Here is a 26,236-nt window from a genome sequence, read left to right on the forward strand (position 1 = left end):
GCTCTTTTAATAGCTTTTCGTGTATCCCATCAGGCCCCTGTGATTTATTTGTATTAATTTTAGACAGCTGACTTAGAACCTCTTCCTCTGTAAAGACACATGCATCAAAAGATTCATTAGTCTTCCTTCCTAACTGAGGTACTTTTCCTTAATTTTCCTTTGTAAAAACTGAACAGAAGTATTCATTGAGGCAGTCAGCTAGTTCTTTATCTTCTTCCATATACCTTCCTTCCTTTTGTTTATTTGGTAATTCCTTGTTTTAATTTCTTTTTTTCATTTATGTATCTGAAGAATGTCTTATCACTTTTTTTCACTGACTGAGCTAATTTCTCTTCTGCCCGTGCTTTAGAAGGTCTTATAATTTGCTTGGCCTCTCTCTGCCTAATCTTATAAATTTCCCTGTCATCCTTGTTTTTTTTTTTGTTTTTTTTTAAATAATTTTGGCCACTTATGCTGAGTACCACAGTGGTCTCTTCCTTTTTTTGCTATTACTGACAAGCCTAATGCAATTATCTGTTGCCTTCAATAGTGCCACTTTTAAGTGGTCCCATTTCTCCTGGACTCCATTGAAACTGTTCTAATCTGATAGGGACTCGTATACCACGAATCTTATTTTAGAAAAGTCAGTTTTTCTAAAATCTAAAACTTTTGTTTTTGTGTGGTGTGATTCAGTCACTGTACTTATAGTAAAACACACTGACTGGTGATCACTAGATCCCATGGTTTCCCCCACAGTAATATCAGATACCAAATTCCCATTTGTGAATACTAAATCTAAAATGGCCTCCTTCCGGGTTGGCTCCTCAACTACTTGCTGTAGAGATAATCCCAGTAGGGAATTTATAATATCTGTTCTGGCAGAACTAGCTATTTTGGTTTTCCAGTTTACATCAGGAAGATTAAAGTCTCCCATAATGATAACTTCCCCTTTTTCAATGTCATTTTAGCCATTTCCTCAAGTAGTAGATCATCTAATTCTTTGACTTGGCCAGGTGGTCTGTATATCACACCTACACGAGTTACCTTATGATTATCAAGCTGCAATGTAACCCAAACTGACTCCAAATTGGTCTTGCTAACTTGCATTAAATTAGATTTTATGCTATCTTTCACATACAGGGCCACCCCTCCCCCTTTCTTGCCTTCTCTGTCTTTCCTGTGTAGAGAGAACCCTGGTATTGTTATATCCCAGTCATTACTCTCATTGAATCATGTCTTAGTAACTGCCACTAAATCTATATTCTCAGATGCCATTATAGACTCAAGTTCATTATTCTTATTCCCTAAACTGCAAGCATTTGTAGACAAGACTCTGAGCTTGTCATGACCAACAAGCCAGCGGTCAGCCGTTGGGAAAGATGGTTATCCGGCGTCATCAACTTTTTCCGCTCGAACATTTGGGCCACGGAAGCCTGCCTTCTGCCAGATGAACACGACGACGGCATGGAGGTAGGTAGAGTGGAGGACAAATGGGAGGAGAGAGGAGAAGGAGAAGAGGCAGAGGCAGGACGTGCAGTGCCAGGAGTGTGACTTTGTGGGTACTGACGGCGTTGCTCCCACTGGGCTCGGTCATGGGAGGCCAGGTGCCTTCTTAAGGCAGTCGTCCCTAGGTGAGTGTTGGGCTTATCGGGACTTGTGTGTTGACAGCACAGGCTGCAGATGGCAACACTATTGTCAGCAGCTGACACGTTAAAAAAAGCCCACACTGTGAAGCCATGTGCCGGTGTCCTGGGAGTGCCAGATGTGACCGTTCATGGTGGATGGCTCGTTCCAGATACATTTGCAGTCTGCTTTTTGCCTCCTGTGCACTGCGAGTTTTGCCTGCTTCTCCTCCTTCTCCTCCCTATCTGCTGCTCCGTCTCTCCCTCTGAACTCCCCTCCTCTTCCTCTTGTGGGCACCCACGTGACGTCCATCGACATGTCATCATCGTCACCTTCACCACCACTGACATTAGAGATCTCGAAGTAGACAGCAACAGCTGGGACCACCCTCCTTGGGCTGATCTGGGGACTGTCGTCAGACCGCTGGGTGGCGGCCGTTGCTACTTGCTCTTCCTCATCCGATGCCAAGAATGGCTGCACATTGGTAAGGTCTGGGAATGGATGGGAATATAATTCTTCTGACTTGAGTGGAGGGGCTATGGTGGTGGTGGTGTCTTTGGGGGTGCACACAGCAGAGAGTGAGGAGGGGGCAGAAGCAGAAGGCTGAGTGAGCCACTCTACCAATTCTGGTGCGTCCTTTGACGTAATTGCACGCACCTTGTTCAACTTCCCACTTAGGCTCTGGTTTGGTGCACCTGCCTGACCCCTACCACACCTGCGGAATGGCCTGCCTCTTCCTATGCCTGTCATTGCCAAAGTCCCTAGAGAAGAGCAGTATTTGTGGAAGCAGGTATATCCCAGGCCTCAATAAATATTTGGTGGAAGCTGGTATATCAAACCCCTTAATCAGTATTTTGAGGAAGCAGGTGTATCGCAGGCCTCAATCAATATTTTGTGGAAGCAGGTATATCAAACCCCATAATCAGTATTTTGTGGAAGCAGGTATGTCAAACCCCTTAATCAGTATTTTATGGAAGCATGTATATCGCACCTCAATCAGTATTTTGTGGTAACAGGTATATAGAACCCCTTAATCAGTATTTTGTGGAAGCAGGTATATTGCACCCCTCAATCAGTTTTTTTGTGGCAACAGGTATATCACACCCGTTGCAAATAGTTTTTCCAATAGCGCTTGTCCCTCTATATAGCTGCGGTATCGCAGCAGAATTGCACACAACTGCTGTACAATACAAATGCACTATATACTTTCTATGTTAGAAAGTATATTATAGGTATATCACACCTATCGATAGCACACCTATACCAGTCCTTAAAAGGACTTTTGTGGACCTATTAGCTAGCGTTTGGTGTCCCTAACAGTCTGTCCCTGCTCCACAAAGGAACCTCTCCCTACACTGGCAAAACACAGAATGTAAAATGGTTGCCAGATCGGGTTCTGTTATAGGGTGGGGGTGTGTCGATATGCTGAAACATCTCAATTGGCTGTCCTGTCCCACCTGATATGTGTGTCATGGGTCAAAGTTCGGCGCAACGCAAAAGTATATGGTGCTGGCGGACATCGCCATATGTTCGGTGAATTCCGAGTGCGCAAAGTTCGCCGCAAAACTACCGCCGGCCGGACTGCAAGGCCATCTCTAGCTGTCAGGAAACATCATTTGTCCGACAGCTGCCTCTCCCCAATCTCTTCCGACGTCCATACACCTATATGTTCTGTTTAGCCGAATATGTATGTGTTGTTGATGAGAGTGAGAAGAAAGCTGCTGCCAGACACTTCTGGTATTGGCTTATCTCCCGAAAGACTAGACGATCCTTCTCTGATAATGTCGAGGAAGAGTCTGGAGCTCTCCATACTTGCATACTTGACTGCCGGCTGAACCTGCCAATGCACTATTGCGTAGGGGGGCCTTAAAGGGTTATTCTCATCTCAGACAATGGGGGCATATCACTAGCATATGCCCCCATTGTCTGATAGGTGGGACCTCCATTCATTTTCTATGGGGCCGCCAAAAAATAGCCAAGCACTGGCTCGGCTATTTCCATCGTTCCCATAGAAGTGAATGGGAATGGTGGCCGGTCATGCATGATGCGCTCCTATTCACTTCTATGGGGATAGCGCTTGGTGGTGGTCGGACCGGAGTCCTCCAGCCACCACTTCACAAGGCTCCATTCCCGATATGGGTGCGGGTCCCAGCGGTGGGACCCGCATCTATAAGACATTGTCTGAGATGAGACAACCCCTTTAAGGCAGTGGTGCACCTAGCCTTTCTGCTGCCTGAGGCGAAAATTGAAAACGCGCCCACACCCCATACCAAATTCGCAACCTAACCCCTTCCCTCCTAACATTACGTATATTACTACCGGCTAATACAGCGCCCCATACCTCTCACATCCAGTGACGTCTCCTTTGATGTAGATGTTCTCTTTCCTCATCTTCTCCTTTTAGACCTTCAGACCAGACCACCATTTTTGAGCCTTTGCAGTTTGAAAAAAATAAAATAAAATCTTAGCTTACTACTTTTCCATCATCCCCCCCCGCCATCTTCTGGACAAATTTTCCTGCCACCCCCAATATTGTGCTGCTGTGCTTCCCAATATTTTACTGCAGAAACCGATATACCCCCTGATATTACTAGTACCATGCAGATAATGCCCTTCAATAATTATTGGCACACAGTGCCCTAAAATAACTGCGCACAGCCAATAGTCCCCCTGACACTAATATTGTAAACATAACGTCTCCCCAAAAAATATCTGTGGTAAGCTGAAACTGTGCCAAGGTGCCCCCACAGTAATAGTGCTCCCCAAAGTCGCACTAATAGTAATAATTCTCTGCTAGAGCACACATAGTAGTAATAGTGCTCCTACAGTGCCCCCAACATGTCCCCACTGTGCCCCAGAAGTAATAATGCTCCCATAGTGCCCATACTAGTAATAATGTTCCCCATAGACCCCCAGTAGTAATAAAGCCCACCATAATGCACCCCAGTAGTAATAATTATCCTTATAATGTGACAGTACAACAAATGCCCCCTTATAATGCCCCCAGTTGAGCTAATGTCCCTATAGTGCCCCCATAAAGTGCCAGTATAAAATACCCCTATATAGTGCCCCCAGTAAATGCCCCCATAGTTCTCCTCTCCCCTCTTCCTCCTAGTGCCCCCATAACGTAACAGTATAAAATGCCCCATATATAGTGCCCCAGTAGATGTCCTCAGTGTCCCCCATAATTTGCAAGTATAAAATACCTCTTCTTAGTGCCCCCCTTAGTGCCCCCTGTAGATGACCCCCCCTTACCGGTATTTTATATGGGGGGCTCTGTATAGGGGCATTTTATACTGGGACACATTATGGTGGGTACTGAGCCCCCCATATAAAATACCCTTTCTTTGTGGCCTCAGTAGATGCCCCCATAGTGTTCCTCTCCCCCTTTCCCCCATAGTGCCCCCATATAAAATACCCCTTCTTTGTGGCCTCAGTAGATGCCCCCTTAGTGCCACCCAATAATGTGCCAGTAAAAAGTGCCCCCATAGTGCCACCCAATAATGTGCCAGTATAAAGTGCCCCCTACAATCATGTGCCAGTAAGAAGCCCCCCCCCATAGATGCCCCCCATCATGTGCCAGTTACAAGTGCCTTTACAGTGCCCCCATAGCGCGCCTCTCCTGTATTGTACCATATAAAAAAATAAACTCACATACTTACCTCCATCAGGCTGGCAGCGAATGCGATGCAGGCCTCTTCTGGCCTGTGGCCTGCGCTGTACGGCTCCGGCCATGCAGCTGCACCAGCCTCTGATAGGCTGCAGGCCTGGTGCCTGCAGTCTATCAGAGGAACGGGGAAGGGAGACGCCTCTCTCCTGCCCCGCCGCAGCACATCCATCTGTATCGCTGTTTTGAGGACAGCGATACAGATGACTATGGAGATGAGTCCTTCAACAATGTAAGCGCTCATCTACCTGAGCCCTGCCGCTGCCACCCCCCACTTGTCACCAGGACCGCGCCGCCTGAGGCTATCGCCTCACCTGTGGCCCTGCTTTAAGGCCTATCAGGCATTTACTAGTAGATTTTGATTCCTTTTGGATTGTGGTTTATGTGCAATACAAAAGCTAATTAAAATGCTGTATGTAGCGAATATATCCATTATTTGCCTTCTACCAATCAGTACTACAGACTATTTGGTAGCTGCCAAGGCCAGGCAAGGATTAGATTGTGCCCTATGCAATACCTTCCATTGATACCACCAGGTGTACCATATAGTGTCTAAAAAATACAATTATGTGGTGTACAAGTAACTGCACAATGCAAATCTATCAAGGGTCACCGAGTCCCTTTTATTAGTGACCAGTAACCAAATTTCAGGATAAATTCGATTTGCTACGAAGCCGAAGTTTCTTTTGCTTCGTGGTGATGAATTGATTTTACCGGAAATAGTGTAAAAAACAAACAAACAAAAAAATCCTACCACATCCGTTTGCTCGCGACGACCTGGTCGCCGCCAACTTTTTCGAAGATCTCGCACAAAATCCCATGCGTGGTGACATATGATGTCAGCACGCCGCCCGACGTGATGATGTCATCAGGGGCCGTGCAAGCCCATCGCTAGCAAATGGATGAGATATGATTATTATATTTTTTTTTATGTAACCCTCTGTTATTATGATCAGATGCGGCAATCAGCTATGAACTGAGGGGTTCAATGACGGACGGGAGGGGGGCGCTCTCTGTCATTGCAACCACTACTTACACAGAAATGCGCTTTGTGACTTTTTTTTTTTTTTTTTTTGGGCAAAGAAGCTGAATCGAATTTTGGAATATTCGCTCATCTCTAGTGACGAATGATGCACCCTGTGGGACTAGACGTAAAGACGTCCTCGTAACCCAAACAAAAACTAATGGGGGACCTGTTCTTTATTTTACAGAAATGAAGATGAGCTCTGAGAAGCTGTCCCTTCCTAACCACACCCAGGAGGAGCAAGGTGGGACATCAGAGGACGCCACTCTGAAATATTTTATCTTGATTTTGACCCTTTACAGGTGCAGTCTATCAGTTTTCCTCGATCAGGCGCTGGTTGCTAGAATGAAGTAAAAAGGTTCTACGTCAATGTTTGTCATTTTCGGATGTGAATATGTACATTATGTTTCAATATCGATGTACCATTTCACTGTATTTTCACAAAGTATTACCTCTCCACACCATGAAAGCAGTAAGAGTTGATATAATATGCCTGATCCTGCTCTCGTGTTTAAAGTCACATCTCCACACAATGTATATGTGCATACTATATGCTGGCGATGCACAAGCATGCTTAATTTTGGCAAGAGTGCGTGTGTCCTGAATGGGGAGAGGGTAATAGGCCATTGCTGGACACCTCTGACTTATCCCCCTTCAAAATAAAGGAAGGAAATAGAATTTGAACAATCCCAGTCCTTTTTCCCTGGCATAGGCCAAAGGCTCGAGTTAGGCTTCATGCACACAACAGTGAAACACGGACGTGTAATGGACGTTTTTTTAATGGGCATCACACGTTCATTTTAAGACCAATGGTAGATTCTATGGGGTCATTTACATGGCAGTTTTTTTTGACAGCCAGTGAATAACGGACAGCAAAAAACAGAACATGGTTTTTATCTTGTCCGTTTTTCCCTGACCGACTGTCCCTATACAATTGAATGGGTCAGTTTTTAACATCTGTTTCTCAGAAAGGTATCGGTGAAAAAAAAACGTCTGTTAAAAATGGATTCCATTTTTAACTGACTTTTTTTGTTCACTGTTGCGTGCATATAGCCTTCTGGTACTTTTCTTAATATGCAAATTGGTCCTTTGGTGCAATGAGGGCATTGCGATTGCTCTTGTTGCACTCAAACGTCATTCCTTTCTGTGGTCAGCCCCTCCCTCACTGCTTTGACACGACCAGGCAGTGGAAAAGAATCTAAGGGAGGGGCTGGCCACAAAAAATGAGTAAAACGTTGGTGAAACAAGAGCAGTAGTAACGCCCTCCTTGCACCAAAGGCCTAATTTGCATGTTAAGAAAAAGTCTAATAACTCGGGAACGGAGCCTCGATCCAAAAAAATAAACAGCGGTTTAATCAGGTGAAATACAGCTATGCAAATGACTGGGGGTTGCTGGTGACAGATTCCCTTCAAAGGGAGTCAGTCACCTACACAACATGTCGCATATCACAAGTGCCCAGGGGCGGTAAGTGTGCTGCAAGTGCCCAGTGCTCCCCGCCTTACTTGTGCCTGACTCTTCCCCCTCTGTATCGTCCAGGCAAGCCCTGTCTGCTTGTGGCGTCATTCTTATCTCCATTGGTAGTCCAGCACCTACATGCATCACTGCCGGGCCCTTGCATGCACAGTACATTGCCCACTGTGGGCAGAGGCATACTGATATGCAGTGCACACCCGCCAGTCACTAGTTACTAAACCGGTGCATGCGCATTGCATATCACTGTGCCTCTGCCCACAGTGGGCAATGTACTGCGCATACCCGGCCCCAGTGGTGATGCGTGCAGGTGCTGGAGATAAGAATGACGTCAGAAAGATACAGGGTTGGCCAAAGATACAAAGGGGAGGAGTCAGGCGCAAGTAAGGGGAGGGGCACTGGGCACTTGTGACAGCTAATTTGCATATCTTTAAAACTTCATTTTTGGTGCTTTGGATACTCTCCAAAACGAAACCAAGTTACCATAGGTGTTATGTATTTGCGTCCTGCAGAACTATATTATTCGTTTAAAACATGTTACTATGTAGGTGACAGACTCCCTTTAACCCCTTAAGGACCCTGCCATATTTCACCTTTAGGACCAGGCAATTTTTTGCAAATCTGACCAGTGTCACTTTATGTGGTGATAATTTTAAAACGCTCTTACTTCTCCAGGCCATTCTGAGATTGTCTTCTCATCACATATTGTACTTCTTACAGCCTTCCTGCCTGTGTGATCCAGGGGGCTGGATCTCACAGGCTCTCCCTGTGAGAAGCCACAATGCCTAAGGAAGGCATCAGGCTGCCTTCAGTGCCATCGGGTTCCTGTCACAGCAGCGCGGGGACTCGATGGCCACCCCGCACATGTCTGAAGTCCGCACGTGCCGCGGTCAGCGCTGAATGCTTTCACCGATGCCGGTGCGTGCAGCAGGGGTCCGGCTATCAGTGATGCCAGACCCCTGCCGCTAATCGGGTCCTTAAGAGATTAAGATTGTAATGCACCACGAGAGATTGTGATCTCATCCCTGCATTAAGTTCTAGGCTACTACCTAAAAAGAATCTTTTATAATAAGAAAGATGTGCGTTCCCTTCCCTTATGTGGTCAGCCTCGTCATGTTGATACTGACCTTGAGTTGTAGTCTGCGTTATCTGAAGGCTGAAGAATTGTGAATGCAGCTCTGGAGTATTATAAAGGCTGCGAATCAGGATCAGTGCAAGATAACTAAGCGTTTTTGTTAATGGAATGTACATGTGTAAGTTACTCCATTCCCTGTGTGTGTGTGTGTGTGTGTATATGTATATGTATATTATATATATATATATATATATATACAGTACAGACCAAAAGTTTGGACACACCTTCTCATTCAAAGAGTTTTCTTTATTTTCATGACTATGAAGACATCAAAACTATGAATTAACACATGTGGAATTATATACATAACAAACAAGTGTGAAAAAACTGAAAATATGTCATATTCTAGGTTCTTCAAAGTAGCCACCTTTTGCTTTGATTACTGCTTTGCACACTCTTGGCATTCTCTTGATGAGCTTCAAGAGGTAGTCCCCTGAAATGGTCTTCCAACAGTCTTGAAGGAGTTCCCAGAGATGCTTAGCACTTGTTGGCCCTTTTGCCTTCACTCTGCGGTCCAGCTCACCCCAAACCATCTCGATTGGGTTCAGGTCCGGTGACTGTGAAGGCCAGGTCATCTGGCGCAGCACCCCATCACTCTCCTTCATGGTCAAATAGCCCTTACTTTCAAAGTTTTCCCAATTTTTCGGCTGACTGACTGACCTTCATTTCTTAAAGTAATGATGGACACTCGTTTTTCTTTACTTAGCTGCTTTTTTCTTGCCATAATACAAATTCTAACAGTCTATTCAGTAGGACTATCAGCTGTGTATCCACTTGACTTCTCCTCAACGCCACTGATGGTCCCAACCCCATTTATAAGGCAAGAAATCCCACTTGTTAAACCTGACAGGGCACACCTGTGAAGGGAAAACCATTTCAGGGGACTACCTCTTGAAGCTCATCAAGAGAATGCCAAGAGTGTGCAAAGCAGTAATCAAAGCAAAAGGTGGCTACTTTGAAGAACCTAGAATATGACATATTTTCAGTTGTTTCACACTTGTTTGTTATGTATATAATTCCACATGTGTTAATTCATAGTTTTGATGCCTTCAGTGTGAATCTACAATTTTCATAGTCATGAAAATAAAGAAAACTCTTTGAATGAGAAGGTGTGTCCAAACTTTTGGTCTGTACTGTGTATATATATATATATATATATATATATATATATATATATAATATATATATATATATATATATATATATATATAATGTGTGTGTATATATGAAGGACATATGTGTGTGTATGTATGTGTGTATGTTCCGCGATCACTCAAAAACGCAACTATCGATTTCAACGAAACTTGGTATACACATCCCTTGCTACCTGGAAAGAAATCTTGTGGGGGTCTCAGCTCTGTATGACGTACCGTTCCTGAGATATTCCCAAAAAATTACCTGCATTAGCCAATGCAAGTCTGCAAGTGTTTCTCTTCATATCCCAACTGCCGTACATGCGGTCACATGTTCCTTATCAGCCAATAGAAGCTCGCAGGCCCTTAGTCTCCACATACACCCAGTTTTACTCCAGGTTTCCATACAACCCAGCCATTTTTCTTCACTGCTGTAGGTCAGCTTTAGGCTAGGGCTGCGCGACACATAGGCCACAACTACACTGCTACATGCATGCAACTTGGATGGATTTTTTGTGACTGTCGTGTCGCAGTCACAGCATGTCACAGTGCGACACCATAGCCTATCATTGTAGAAATTGTTGCGCGACATTGGTACGACAAAATGTTGCGCAAAACATTTAGCCCTAGCCTTAAAGGGGCAAGGCGCTATGGAGGTCACTGTTAAAGGGGTGGGCACTGTAGAGGTCACTGTTATAGGGGATACTGTTGTTTTCTTTTAACGACACATAGAAACATTAAATCAAATAGATGAAATATACCCGTGCAAAGTCGGGTCCTTCTGCTAGTGTGTGTGTGTATGTATGTATGTGTGTGTGTGTGTGTATGTGTGTATATATATATATATATATATATATATATAATCTATCCCACCAAAAGAATAAATGAACCTCCAATTATTACAACAAATTGTACTTTATTGAGTATGATACATACAAATATAAAATTACATAAAAGGAATAGCAGCAAATATCAGCCCCTATAGAGGATAAGGAGAGGGCGGCAGAGTCTGTTCACCACAGTCATCAATCACTTAGGGTAATGGCCATCACCATAATGAGACACGATATAGTGGTATTAGGGCCCTAAGGGGCCATAGACAACTACTGAAAAGTCAAATACTGTTGTAGAAAGCAGCAGTGTAGAAACACATAGCATCATCAATATATACCACTATAGTATCGTGCTTCATAAGCGATAAAAAAGCATAACCATCAAGCCATACCAGAGTGTGGGAACGTGACTCCGCGGTCGCCTCCACCCGACGCCGTTTCGCCAACCAGGCTTCTTCCGGGGAAGATGGTTTGATGACTTGATGGTTATGCTTTTTTTTTATCGCTTATGAAGCACGATACTATAGTGGTATATACACTGCGTGCAGAATTATTAGGCAAATGAGTATTTTGACCACATCATCCTCTTTATGCATGTTGTCTTACTCCAAGCTGTATAGGCTCGAAAGCCTACTACCAATTAAGCATATTAGGTGATGTGCATCTCTGCAATGAGAAGGGGTGTGGTCTAATGACATCAACACCCTATATTAGGTGTGCATAATTATTAGGCAACTTCCTTTCCTTTGGCAAAATGGGTCAAAAGAAGGACTTGACAGGCTCAGAAAAGTCAAAAATAGTGAGATATCTTGCAGAGGGATGCAGCACTCTTAAAATTGCAAAGCTTCTGAAGCGTGATCATCGAACAATCAAGCGTTTCATTCAAAATAGTCAACAGGGTCGCAAGAAGCGTGTGGAAAAACCAAGGTGCAAAATAACTGCCCATGAACTGAGAAAAGTCAAGCGTGCAGCTGCCAAGATGCCACTTGCCACCATTTAGGCCATATTTCAGAGCTGCAACATCACTGGAGTGCCCAAAAGCACAAGGTGTGCAATACTCAGAGACATGGCCAAGGTAAGAAAGGCTGAAAGACGACCACCACTGAACAAGACACACAAGCTGAAACGTCAAGACTGGGCCAAGAAATATCTCAAGACTGATTTTTCTAAGGTTTTATGGACTGATGAAATGAGAGTGAGTCTTGATGGGCCAGATGGATGGGCCCGTGGCTGGATTGGTAAAGGGCAGAGAGCTCCAGTCCGACTCAGACGCCAGCAAGGTGGAGGTGGAGTACTGGTTTGGGCTTGTATCATCAAAGATGAGCTTGTGGGGCCTTTTCGGGTTGAGGATGGAGTCAAGCTCAACTCCCAGTCCTACTGCCAGTTTCTGGAAGACACCTTCTTCAAGCAGTGGTACAGGAAGAAGTCTGCATCCTTCAAGAAAAACATGATTTTCATGCAGGACAATGCTCCATCACACGCGTCCAAGTACTCCACAGCGTGGCTGGCAAGAAAGGGTATAAAAGAAGAAAATCTAATGACGTGGCCTCCTTGTTCACCTGATCTGAACCCCATTGAGAACCTGTGGTCCATCATCAAATGTGAGATTTACAAGGAGGGAAAACAGTACACCTCTCTGAACAGTGTCTGGGAGGCTGTGGTTGCTGCTGCACGCAATGTTGATGGTGAACAGATCAAAACACTGACAGAATCCATGGATGGCAGGCTTTTGAGTGTCCTTGCAAAGAAAGGTGGCTATATTGGTCACTGATTTGTTTTTGTTTTGTTTTTGAATGTCAGAAATGTATATTTGTGAATGTTGAGATGTTATATTGGTTTCACTGGTAAAAATAAATAATTGAAATGGGTATATATTTGTTTTTTGTGAAGTTGCCTAATAATTATGCACAGTAATAGTCACCTGCACACACAGATATCCCCCTAAAATAGCTAAAACTAAAAACAAACTAAAAACTACTTCCAAAAATATTCAGCTTTGATATTAATGAGTTTTTTGGGTTCATTGAGAACATGGTTGTTGTTCAATAATAAAATTAATCCTCAAAAATACAACTTGCCTAATAATTCTGCACTCCCTGTATTGATGATGCTATGTGTTTCTACACTGCTGCTTTCTACAACAGTCTTTGACTTTTGAGTAGTTGTCTATGGCCCCTTAGGGCCCTAATACCACTATATCGTGTCTCATTATGGTGATGGCCATTACCCTAAGTGATTGATGACTGTGGTGAACAGACTCTGCCGCCCTCTCCTTATCCTCTATAGGGGCTGATATTTGCTGCTATTCATTTTATGTAATTTTAGATTAGTATGTATCATACTCAATAAAGTACAATTTGTTGTAATAATTGGAGGTTCATTTTTTCTTTTGGTGGGATATACTTGATATAATTACTTCTCTTTCCAAAACTATGTGAGTGCCTAATTTATGGTTTGGTGTATATAGTGTGTATAGATATATAGTCCGATTTGGCAGGGGGTCCGATTGCTGGGGTCCTGCCTATCACAAGAATGAGGGACTTTTGTTCTGCCATTGGAATGCACTGACACTCCTGCTGCTCCATTCAACTCTATGGGACCCATAGAGTTAAATAGGGCATAAATGTGCAGCGAACCGGACCGCTGGGGCAATCTGTGAGCGCATGGTGGGCAGATGGGGGTAGTATTCGTACTCACAATTTTTTTTGTAGCGCCCTGGGCCGGCGTGCAGTCATAGGGAAGACAGCACTAAATCCTCCGGGGCACTCTCTAGTACAGGGATCACCAGCCAGATAGTAGTTGAGGTGCCCTTGATGGTATAGGCAGTTAGGGTGCTTTTGCGGCTGGGACCCCGGTTGTTCGTGACACCAGCACCGTTAGGTGCAAAGGTTGGAGGTGGAAAAGATGAGGAGTCGGTTGTAGTAAAACACAGAATTTTTACTTAAATCACTTGTCTCCAGGTATTCAGTACAGTTCATTTATATGGCATAAAGATATGACTCGGGCTGGGTTCACACCTGAGCGTTTTACAGCGCGTTCCTACGCGCTGTAAAACGCTCAACAGGCAAAAACCAATGATTCCCTATGGGCATGGTTCTCACCTGAGTGTTTTACAGCGCGTACGAATGCGCTGTAAAACGCCCTACGCCCCAAGAAGTACAGGAGCTTCTTTGGGGCGTATTGTCGTGCGTCACACCTCTGTTTTTTATTGTACTCCTCTGTGTCCAATAGCAAGAACGCGCGTTTCCAAAATACAAAAACGCCCCAAAATACGCCCGATAAAAACGCCTGTAAACAGCGCTTATCGAATACGCTCAGGTGTGAACCCAGCCTCAGATATTGGTTTAGCTGTAATCTATGTAGCAGGCTGGACAGTTGTCAGTTAAGGGGTTTCCCTAAGACTTTTACTTTAACAGGCAAGAAAAAGGCTCTTTCTTATATAAGTCTGCACTAAGTCCATTCTCTAGCACTCAGGTACTGAATATAATAAATCTTACTGTTCAGTAGCAATCCACAGGGCGGCTCCGTAATGGCAGGCATGAGTCTTCTGCTCCATTCTTTGGAATGGATGCTCACTGAAGAATTACGGTCCACTATGTCCATAGAGGCATATGGTAAAGGATAATTTTGCACTTTAATCATCCGGCTGTGTCCATGTACTTTTAGGTTACTCCTGGTCACTGGTGCTTGTGAAGTCCATTGGCTAATTTAGCAATAACCTCCACAAGACTTTCTCCATATCCAGACGTAGACTCGCTGGTCTGTGCTGTAATTTACTGTTCTCTATACTCCCTTAGCCTGGCCAAGGCCAAGGGCTAAAATAGCAGCTACATTGTGGACTAGGCCTGTTCTGCTCCTCCATTAACTTCCTACCTTCTCACGGTTCTCCTCTCAACAACCAGCAACTGAACTCTCATTAGCATACCCCAGACTATATATATATATATATATATATATATATATATGTGCTGCTAGGGGTGAATAAATGAAATGACACTGCCAGCCTGTTAAAGGGAATTATAAATACATTCCATACATATGCAAAAGTTTAAAGTGTCCCCTTTTCACACAGAGTGGGACACTGCACATGCGTGACCACCGATTTATTAAAACATGGGAACACAGGGGCCCCCATTCTTGTGATATGCCGGGGCCCCAGCAGTCAGACCCCCTGCCAATCGGACTCTGTGGATAGGGCATAAGTGTTTGTTATGGAACAACGCCTTTAGGGTCCATTCACACTTCAGTATTTTTCTATATCCCGAATTTCGGTCCGTTTTTTGCGGATCCGTTGTTCCTGAAAATGTTTCCGTATGTCATCCGTATGTCATCCGTTTTTTGCAGATCCATTGACTTTGTATTGTACCAGGATCCGATTTTGCGGATAGTAATAGGACAAGTTTTATATTTTTTCGGACATGCGGAACGGAACAACGGAAACGGACAGCACACATTGTGCTGTCCGATTTTTTTCAGGACCCATTGAAAATTAATGGGTACGCAACTGGTCCGCAAAAAACGGAACAGATCCGGAAAGAAACAACGGACGTGTGAATGGACCCTTAATCTGTCTCCAAATACCCATTAAGCTTCCTTCACACAAATTATTTTTACACAATTATATTTTACATTTTTTTTGGTTAGTAAAAAATACCATGGCTGTTTAATGGTTTTCACAGACTTTTTTTATTCTTGAAACGCTAGCAGCAAAAGGACGTTTTCAGGGGCGTAGCTACAGGGGGTGCAGAGGTAGCAGGAGCCTGAGGGACCCAAAGACCCTTGTGCCGCATAAGAAGACGCTGGTATTATAGAAAGTGCATGCTGGTCAAGTTACACCTCTGGCTGGAGGGAGAATTTGGCATTGGTAGGATGGGGGGGGGGGGGAGCGGGGTGACATTTCAATTTTTGCCTCGGTCAGCACGAAGGCTATGTGCTTTCCTCCCCCCCGGCCACAAAGCACTGAGGGAAGGGGGGCCCCAAGCTGAACTCTTGCACCAGGGCCCATGAGCCTTTAGCTACGCCCCTGGACTTTCTTTTATAACCATGACCCAATATGTTTATTTCTGTATGTAATGAGTGTTTTCAAATAAAATATGCTTTACTTTAGATATTTTCCAGAAAGCATTCACCAAAGATTTTGAGAATTTAAAGACCAATCCAGTCATTAACCCATCATTCTGTTGTCTCTATGTAACCACCTGCAACATGTCATCATTATCCTTATACACTGACAAGGAAGCGCAGAATGTGAGTTCATCTACTGTATATCTGTAGTTTCTAGAATGAGGCTGAATATTTGGATACTGCTAGAATATTGAACCATTGCTATCATGAATCCCAAAAACAGCGCCACCAACTGGACACATTATTGTAAATGTTGTAATATTTCTTAATTGATAAATTACAGTAGAATATTTACTACTCTCACATGGGAATAGAGGCATAGGTAGAAATTGAAGCTTCTGAGTCCCAAAGCAAAATCTGTGAAAGTATCCACAGAGGAGTTAAAGAGGACCTGTTTTAATAGCTTTGTGCATTCCCCATGTAATAACAATTCTGGAACATCTATTCTTATGGCTCTATGTTGTGCCTTTCCTTTATTATTCCTGCTAGAAGTTATGAATGTATTGCCAACATTCTGCAGTAAGGGTACAGAGGGGAGGTAACCAGTCGGGGGGTGTGTACCTGCACAGTCTGACTCTATCCAATCAGTGCTGCCATTTTCAGTCTGTGCAGGTACACACCCCCAACTGGTTACCTCCCCTCTGTACCCTTACTGAAGACTGCTGTCAATTCATTCATAACTTCTCGTAGAAATAATAGAGGAATGGCACAACATAGAGTCATAAGAATAGATAATCCAGAAATGTTATTACACAGGGAATACATGTAGCTATTAAAACAGGCAGGTCCTCTTTAACCACCTCCGGACCGCCTAACGCAGGATCGCGTTCCGGAGGTGGCAGCCCTGCGCAGAGTCACGCATATATGCGTCATCTCGCGATGGCCGAGATTTCCTGTGAACACGCGCACACAGGCACGCGCGCTCACAGGAACGGAAGGTAAGAGAGTTGATCTCCAGCCTGCCAGCGGCGATCGTTCGCTGGCAGGCTGGAGATGTGTTTTTTTTAACCCCTAACAGGTATATTAGACGCTGTTTTGATAACAGCGTCTAATATACCTGCTACCTGGTCCTCTGGTGGTCCCCTTTGTTTGGATCGACCACCAGAGGACACAGGTAGCTCAGTAAAGTAGCACCAAGCACCACTACACTACACTACACCCCCCCCCGTCACTTATTAACCCCTTATTAGCCCCTGATCACCCCATATAGACTCCCTGATCACCCCCCTGTCATTGATTACCCCCCTGTCATTGATCAACCCCCTGTAAAGCTCCATTCAGACGTCCGCATGATTTTTACGGATCCACTGATAGATGGATCGGATCCGCAAAACGCATCCGGACGTCTGAATGAAGCCTTACAGGGGCGTGATCAATGACTGTGGTGATCACCCCATATAGACTCCCTGATCACCCCCCTGTCATTGATTACCCCCCTGTCATTGATTACCCCCCTGTAAAGCTCCATTCAGATGTCCGCATGATTTTTACGGATGCACTGATAGATGGATCGGATCCGCAAAACACATCCGGACGTCTGAATGAAGCCTTACAGGGGCATGATCAATGACTGTGGTGATCACCCCATATAGACTCCCTGATCACCCCCCTGTAAAGCTCCATTCAGATGTCCGCATGATTTTTACGGATGCACTGATAGATGGATCCGATCCGCAAAACGCATCCGGACGTCTGAATGAAGCCTTACAGAGGCATGATCAATGACTGTGGTTATCACCCCATATAGACTCCCTGATTACCCCCCTGTAAAGCTCCATTCAGATGTCCGCATGATTTTTACGGATGCACTGATAGATGGATCCGATCCGCAAAACGCATCCGGACGTCTGAATGAAGCCTTACAGGGGCATGATCAATGACTGTGGTGATTACCCCCCTGTAAAGCTCCATTCAGATGTCCGCATGATTTTTACGGATGCACTGATAGATGGATCGGATCTGCAAAACGCATCCGGACGTCTGAATGAAGCCTTACAGGGGCGTGATCAATGACTGTGGTGATCACCCCATATAGACTCCCTGATCACCCCCCTGTAAAGCTCCATTCAGATGTCCGCATGATTTTTACGGATGCACTGATAGATGGATCCGATCCGCAAAACGCATCCGGACGTCTGAATGAAGCCTTACAGGGGCATGATCAATGACTGTGGTGATCACCCCATATAGACTCCCTGATCACCCCCCTGTCATTGATCACCCCCCCTGTCATTGATCACCCCCCCTGTCATTGATCACCCCCCCTGTCATTGATCAACCCCCTGTCATTGATCACCCCCCTGTCATTGATCACCCCTCTGTAAGGCTCCATTCAGACATTTTTTTGGCCCAAGTTAGCGGAATTTTTTTTTTTTTTTCTTACATAGTCTCATATTCCACTAACTTGTGTCAAAAAATTAAATCTCACATGAACTCACCATACCCCTCACGGAATCCAAATGCGTAAAATTTTTTAGACATTTATATTCCAGACTGCTTCTCACGCTTTAGGGCCCCTAGAATGCCAGGGCAGTATAAATACCCCACATGTGACCCCATTTCGGAAAGAAGACACCCCCAGGTATTCCGTGAGGGGCATATTGAGTCCATGAAAGATTGAAATTTTTGTCCCAAGTTAGCGGAACGGGAGACTTTGTGAGAAAAAAATTAAAAATATCAATTTCCGCTAACTTGTGCCAAAAAAAAAAAAATTTCTATGAACTCGCCATGCCCCTCATTGAATACCTTGGGGTGTCTTATTTCCAAAATGGGGTCACATGTGGGGTATTTATACTGCCCTGGCATTCTAGGGGCCCCAAAGCGTGAGAAGAAGTCTGGTATCCAAATGTCTAAAAATGCCCTCCTAAAAGGAATTTGGGCACCTTTGCGCATCTAGGCTGCAAAAAAGTGTCACACATCTGGTATCGCCGTACTCAGGAGAAGTTGGGGAATGTGTTTTGGGGTGTCATTTTACATATACCCATGCTGGGTGAGAGAAATATCTTGGTCAAATGCCAACTTTGTATAAAAAAATGGGAAAAGTTGTCTTTTGCCAAGATATTTCTCTCACCCAGCATGGGTATATGTAAAATGACACCCCAAAACACATTCCCCAACTTCTCCTGAATACGGCGATACCACATGTGTGACACTTTTTTGCAGCCTAGGTGGGCAAAGGGGCCCATATTCCAAAGAGCACCTTTAGGATTTCACAGGTCATTTACCTACTTACCACACATTAGGGCCCCTGGAAAATGCCAGGGCAGTATAACTACCCCACAAGTGACCCCATTTTGGAAAGAAGACACCCCAAGGTATTCCGTGAGGGGCATGGCGAGTTCCTAGAATTTCTTATTTTTTGTCACAAGTTAGTGGAAAATGATGATTTTTTTTTTTTTTTTCATACAAAGTCTCATATTCCACTAACTTGTGACAAAAAATAAAAACTTCCATGAACTCACTATGCCCATCAGCGAATACCTTGGGGTCTCTTCTTTCCAAAATGGGGTCACTTGTGGGGTAGTTATACTGCCCTGGCATTCTAGGGGCCCAAATGTGTGGTAAGGAGTTTGAAATCAAATTCTGTACAAAATGACCTGTGAAATCCGAAAGGTGCTCTTTGGAATATGGGCCCCTTTGCCCACCTAGGCTGCAAAAAAGTGTCACACATCTGGTATTTCCGTACTCAGGAGAAGTTGGGGAATGTGTTTTGGGGTGTCATTTTACATATACCCATGCTGGGTGAGAGAAATATCTTGGCAAAAGACAACTTTTCCCATTTTTTTATACAAAGTTGGCATTTGACCAACATATTTATCTCACCCAGCATGGGTATATGTAAAATGACACCCCAAAACACATTCCCCACCTTCTCCTGAGTACGGAGATACCAGATGTGTGACACTTTTTTGCAGCCTAGGTGGGCAAAGGGGCCCATATTCCAAAGAGCACATTTCGGATTTCACAGGTCATTTTTTACAGAATTTGATTTCAAACTCCTTACCACACATTTGGGCCCCTAGAATGCCAGGGCAGTATAACTACCCCACAAGTGACCCCATTTTGGAAAGAAGACACCCCAAGGTATTTCGTGATGGGCATAGTGAGTTCATAGAAGTTTTTATTTTTTGTCACAAGTTAGTGGAATATGAGACTTTGTAAGAAAAAAATAAATAAAAAATCATCATTTTCCGCTAACTTGTGACAAAAAATAAAAAGTTCTATGAACTCACTATGCCCATCAGTGAATACCTTAGGGTGTGTACTTTCCGAAATGGGGTCATTTGTGGGGTGTTTGTACTGTCTGGCCATTGTAGAACCAATCAAAGACATGTAGAACTATAAATTTAGAGCAAAATTTCTATATGGATCTCGTTTTTTTTTGCAAAATTTTACAACTAAAAGTGAAAAATGTCATTTTTTTGCAAAAAAATCGTTAAATTTCGATTAATAACAAAAAAAGTAAAAATGTCAGCAGCAATGAAATACCACCAAATGAAAGCTCTATTAGTGAGAAGAAAAGGAGGTAAAATTCATTTGGGTGGTAAGTTGCATGACCGAGCAATAAACGGTGAAAGTAGTGTAGGTCAGAAGTGTAAAACGTGGCCTGGTCTTTCAGGGTGTTTAAGCACTGGGGGCTAAAGTGGTTAAATTAGCAGTAAATACCCTGTTGCCTGAGCACTGTTGCTCTGTTGGTCCTCGACTGTCTTTTTTTTTACATGTCCAGCAGCAGCGAGGTTTCATACATGCACATGACTCCTTTGGTAGTTTTGGGCTGCATGCCTGTCACAGAAAGAATGAGTGGAGTGTAACCACACTGTACTTTCTCTGCTCTCAGTCCTATCTAAAGACAGCAAGTGATAGATCAGTAACAGAACTACTGTCTAAGTGCAGAGTCTCATTGTGTCTGTGTGATGTAGCTTCAGCCTGTCTCTCCTGCCTCCTGCTTATGATAGGTTTCTCCCTGAGAACTCTTAAAAGCAGGATACAGGGGAGAGCAGTGTGATGCTGCATCATGTAGAAATACACAGGAGGTACTGCACAAAGCACAAACAAATAGTATGGATAGTTAATGCGAGTAGGGTGTTTTATAAATCAGCAGTATGGGCTCACCTATTACCATTAATGCACTTCTTGTCCCGTAGATAGGACATAGCAGCACTCTATATAAAAAGGACATACAGAGAAAAGAGGATGGGTGGGGAGGGAACTACAGGGGAGCTGTAAGGGGGATTTAAAGGGGTTGTTCAATTCCCCCGTCCTCAAATAATTATAGATCCCAGGATTCTGTTTAAAAAAAAACAAAAAAAAAACACACCTCTTAAAAGCCCCTCTGAGTCCTATAGCTCTCATCCCTACTGCTTCTAGTCCCTGGAAAGCTGGAAGTGATTATGCCCCCTCACTGGTCCTTCACTGGCCACAGGGGTGACAGTGGTCCCAACTGGGAGATTAGAAGCATCATGGAGACGGCCTCAGCCTTATAATTGGGCAGCTTTCAAGAGGTCTTTTTAACAGATCTTCGGTGGTCAGCAATTTTTTTTTGAGGGGGGTGGAAACCCCTTTAATAGATGATGATCTAATCCTGTAGTTTGCAGGAATTTAGCAACACAGGAGAGATTGGCATACTGTCTACACAGCAGAGCGAGCTCTGCACTAATGGTCAGACTGGGGATGACATGACACAGCTGCCCATAGTGAAAGAGTTCCCATTGTATAGATGCAGTTGAGTTGGGATGAAACATCTTGCAGTGCTGTAATATTGCTGGGGAGTTTCTTCATAAGGCTTATTCATATGCCACTGATTTACATCTGTGTGCTGTCCGTGTTTCGCATGAACCGCACAAGTCGGTGGATTTTAGTGTTTTTATTAACACATTTATGGAAAAATAAAGCATGCACTAGTTTGGTCCCACCATTCAACTCTGTGGGACATTTGTGTTCAATCTGTTTTACACTGATCCATTGCACAGAACATTGATCAAAATTGTGTTGAAAAAAGTTGCTTTTTTATCAGCCACAACGTGTCCCCCAGATCAACCATGGTATAAGCAACACAGAGACATCCTAATGTTTGCGGATGCAAAACTCTGATGCAGTGGTCCAGGGGCGTAGCTATAGGGGAAGCAAGGGCGCGGCTGCGACGGGGCCCAAACTCAGAAGGGACCCACCCAGGAGGAGGACTGAAATATTTTATTCTCAGGGCCCTGTCACGAGTATTAAGGCTTATGCACATGGCCGTAAGTGTTTTGCAGTCCACAAATCGCGGATCTGCAAATCGGGGATCATGGTCGAATGCATGCCGCCAGCTTTTAATTGCTGTAGAAATGTCCTATTCTTGTCCACAAAGCGGACAAGAATAGAACATGTTCTATTTGCTTTGCAGGGCCGCGGAACAGATGTGCGGATGCGGACAGCACCCCGTCTTTTGCGGCCCCATTGAAATTAATGGGTCTGCATCCAATCCGCAAAAAATGTGGGTCAGATACGGACAGAAACTACAACCATGTGCATGAGCCCTTATACAATGACATTATATAACATACAGTATATACGTGTGCCATATGGACATAGCAGCTGCCTGGCCTGGTCTGAGAGAGCGCAGGAGTGAGGGTTGCACAGGGGAGGGACCTGTGAATAAGCCCTAGAGCAAAGAAGTAAAAAATAAACAAATAAATAAGGTTATGAATACAACCCCTAAAAAACATCTGGTTTGTATTCCAGATAATTCAGCTCAGTGACCCTCCTGGCAAGCAGCTGGCTCTCCTGAAGTCTGTAGATGATAAAGGCCCGCAAGCGGTTGCAATATTTTACCTATTGCTACACATGAATGACGAGAGAGCCTACGGAGAGCTCCCCAGCTGCAAGGAGAATGGTATTTATTTTGTGTGCATATTATTTTGTATCAGTTATTTTCAGACTCCATGATATAAGGCTCTGTTCACATCAGCAGGGTGGCCTCCGTTTCTAGCAAGGCATGGCACTGTGATGGATCCATCAGCATTGACTTATCACTCAGGTGTCTGTTGTTTGAATGGGAAAAATAGTGATGCCAAAGACTGAATGAATCTGCAGTGGAGGATCATGGTAGAGCTACCAACACAGATGTGAACAAAGCCTAAGATGCTGTAAAAAAAAAGAAAGGGGGTCATTTATTAACCTGAAATAAGCCTATATTAGGCATATTTCAGGCACAGATTGCAGCGCAATGGTTAGTTGCGTCGCAATCAGTGACTTTTCCCGCTCACGCCAGAACTAAAAAAGTAGTTGTGGTGTGAGCGGGGACAGACTGGCAGGCCTGTCTCATGCATCATTTTCTGCTTCTGGTTTTGGTGTAGAAAATGGTCCAAATGTAAGACAAAAAAGGAGGCAGTCTTACATTTAGAAGCGGCGCTGGGTGTGCCGAAGTTATGTAGAGTCCAGAGCCTCTACATAACATTAATAAATGACCCCTAAAATCTATATGAGGGACAGACAGAGGTACCGTATGACAGATACTATATATTGTTGTAACGGTCTCTCCCGTGACAGGGGTCAGAAGATCTAAGAGACTGGCTGCACATGAGGTGATTTGACAAGGTTTCATTTGTTTCTGTGTTGTTGCTGGGTATGACCACACCTCTTGTCTCAGGTGTAGCTTAAGTGGTCATTCCAACTCCTCTATTTAGGCTGGTCTCACCCATCATGCTATGCGGTTGATAGCTCCTTTCTGGTTGTGGAAGTTCTTGTGTTGGTTCTCTTCTGAGTTCCTGCTCGTCCATGTACTTCAGAGTTTAGTGTCTTTTCCTTATTTCTTGTTTGTTGTATTCCCCTATCTTTTGGTATTAGAGAGGGAGTCTCCTGTTCCTTCAGCTGGGAAGGAACAGGACATATTTTGTCTGACACTATTTCAAGGGCCCTTTAGGGTAAGTTAGGGCTCTAGGTTCCAGCGTATGAACATTCCTACCATCGAGGTGTGTTCATACTGATAGTAGTCAGGGCTTGGTTAAGGCTGGGTTCACACTTGAGCGTTTTACAGCGCGTTCAAACGCGCTGTAAAACGCTCAACACATGAAAACCAATGCTTCCCTATGGCCCTGGTTCTCACTTGAGCGTTTTACAGCGCGTTTGAACGCGCTGAAAAACGCCCTACGCTCAAACAAGTTCTTGAGCTTCTTTGGGGCGTTTTGACGCGCGTTTGTGGCCATAGGACACTGCAGTCAATCACACAAACGCTCGTCAAACGCGCGTTTACTATTGCAAAAAACGCGCATAAAAACGCGCGACAAAAACGTGCGTTAAACGCGCATATCAAATACGCTCAGGTCTGAACCCAGCCTTAGGGATTCACTAGGTGGTGACCTTTCCCTAGTTTCCAGGCCTAATACCTTTCCCTTCCCTCTTGTGTTCGGTGTGGAGTCTACTACCCACAGCATGCTGTGACAATTGTGCACACAGGCAGGTCCAGATCAAGGTATATTGGGAATGACCCTTCGGAAAATATGTGGGTTCTCCATGGTTTTTTTGGGGTTTTTTTTTTATGGAAAAGAGGGACGTGGTGTGTAGTGCCAGGAAAAAGGGTAGCATTACAGTCCCAGAATTCTATTAACATGGTGTAACCAGACACAGAGACTCCTCTTGCTATGCACCACACAGTAGCCAGTAGAGGGGCAGTGATAACAGAGAGATATAGGGCTGTGGTAGCCAACTTATCTGCAGTATTCAGGGCTTATACCCTGCTGTGTTCTGCTGATTGGTGACACTACCACACCGAAAGTGGAAAAGTGGTCAGGAAGATGTCTTGACTTGTATGGAGAGGTTTGGGGGGGGGGGGTTTGGGCTATCAGGACCCATTAGACTTGACATGCTTCTCATGCTGGAGGCCTCTAGATAGTGGAAGGGTGGAAGTCCCTGTATACACCAGCCTTCTGACAAGTATATATAATTTATTATTAGTTAAAAAAAAAAAAAAAAAGAGCGGTCTATCATTATTTTGCTGACAGTGTGTATGTACTATGTGGGTGTATTGTGTGTATGTACTATTACGGCTTCTCCTCTATTTGTAGATGACAAGAAGTTACTTTTATCGAAAATGAGAGACAAATTATCTCATGTATTACAAAATAAAGTTACAGAAATGTTGCATACGACCAAACCATTACTTTCCCATGGTAAGTTAGGCTTGTTCATAACTTTTTTTAACATCAATTCACGGCTTATTTATATACAAATTCTGAGTAAAAATGTATTCTAAACCATAGGCGTTACTTGGCTATGTACACCATCAAGGGCAATTTTTATTTGATTGCATTTTACTCATTTTTACTCAATAATTTTTCTCAATTAGTCTTTATGAAAAATATTCAGCCGTTCTGTAATAAAGGGTTAACTGTTTGTCTAGCTGTGTGAATCATACTTTCACTTTTTGTTGTTACTACTAAAAGGTCATAAACACTTTGATTTAAGCCATATTCGTATCAGTAAGATAAAAACTGACCTATAATGAGTGTTTAAGAAATTAGAGATCAGAGATAAGGAGCCCAACACAGTAGAAATACAGAGCTTGCTACTAGAGAATCTAAAGGCTGTATAGAGAAAGTGGCTCTAAATTTTTTATAAAAACCAATAAAAAAAAAGCAGCAGTTCTGGAAACGGTCTCGGCAGTGTACAGTGTTTTGATATAAGGAGTGTGTTTGTTAACTAGGTATTGATTGATTCTTTTTGCAACCTGCAGAGTTATGATTACAGCTCTAGAGTATAAGCCATGCTTTAGCACATGATCATTACAATATAAATAAAGCAATGTGTGCAGAGGAGAACCTATATTTTAAAGTTACACAGTGGACTATTTCTACTATAGTAAATAAAGGCCCCTATACATAGGGAGTATCTAAGGAACGTTTCAAAGAAAAAAAAATTTGGAGCTGACTTTGGAGATAATCAAGTTTCACTACAAGCTATTTATTTCATTCAAAATCTATTAGACATTATTGATGATATACCGTATATGCCGGCGTATAAGACGACTGGGCGTATAAGACGACCCCCAACTTTTACACTGAAAATATAGAGTTTGGGATATACTCGCCATATAAGACTACTCCCTGCCAGGCTTCCTGCTCTGCTACATTGCTGCAAGCACCCTGTACACACACAGCTCTGCTACATTGCTGCAAGCACCCTGTACACACAGAGCTCTGCTACATTGCTGCAAGAACCCTGTACACACACAGCTCTGCTACATTGCTGCAAGCACCCTGTACACACACACA

At 43.9% G+C, this 26,236-nt stretch overlaps 1 protein-coding gene across 2 annotated transcripts in view; it reads left to right on the forward strand.

Annotated features, from left to right (window-relative positions):
• Positions 1-26,236, forward strand: part of TMEM40 (transmembrane protein 40) — a 54,037-nt gene that overhangs the window by 7,508 nt on the left and 20,293 nt on the right. For both annotated transcript variants that reach the window (XM_040407701.1, XM_040407700.1), the window contains exons 2-5: positions 6,481-6,537; positions 15,973-16,112; positions 22,710-22,860; positions 25,031-25,135. In XM_040407701.1, the coding sequence (XP_040263635.1) occupies positions 6,483-6,537; positions 15,973-16,112; positions 22,710-22,860; positions 25,031-25,135 (451 nt within the window). In that variant the 5' untranslated portion in view covers positions 6,481-6,482. The remainder of the gene's footprint in view (positions 1-6,480; positions 6,538-15,972; positions 16,113-22,709; positions 22,861-25,030; positions 25,136-26,236) is intronic.

The sequence above is a fragment of the Bufo bufo genome, chromosome 9, assembly GCF_905171765.1.
Source record: "Bufo bufo chromosome 9, aBufBuf1.1, whole genome shotgun sequence".
Classification (NCBI taxonomy): domain Eukaryota; kingdom Metazoa; phylum Chordata; class Amphibia; order Anura; family Bufonidae; genus Bufo; species Bufo bufo.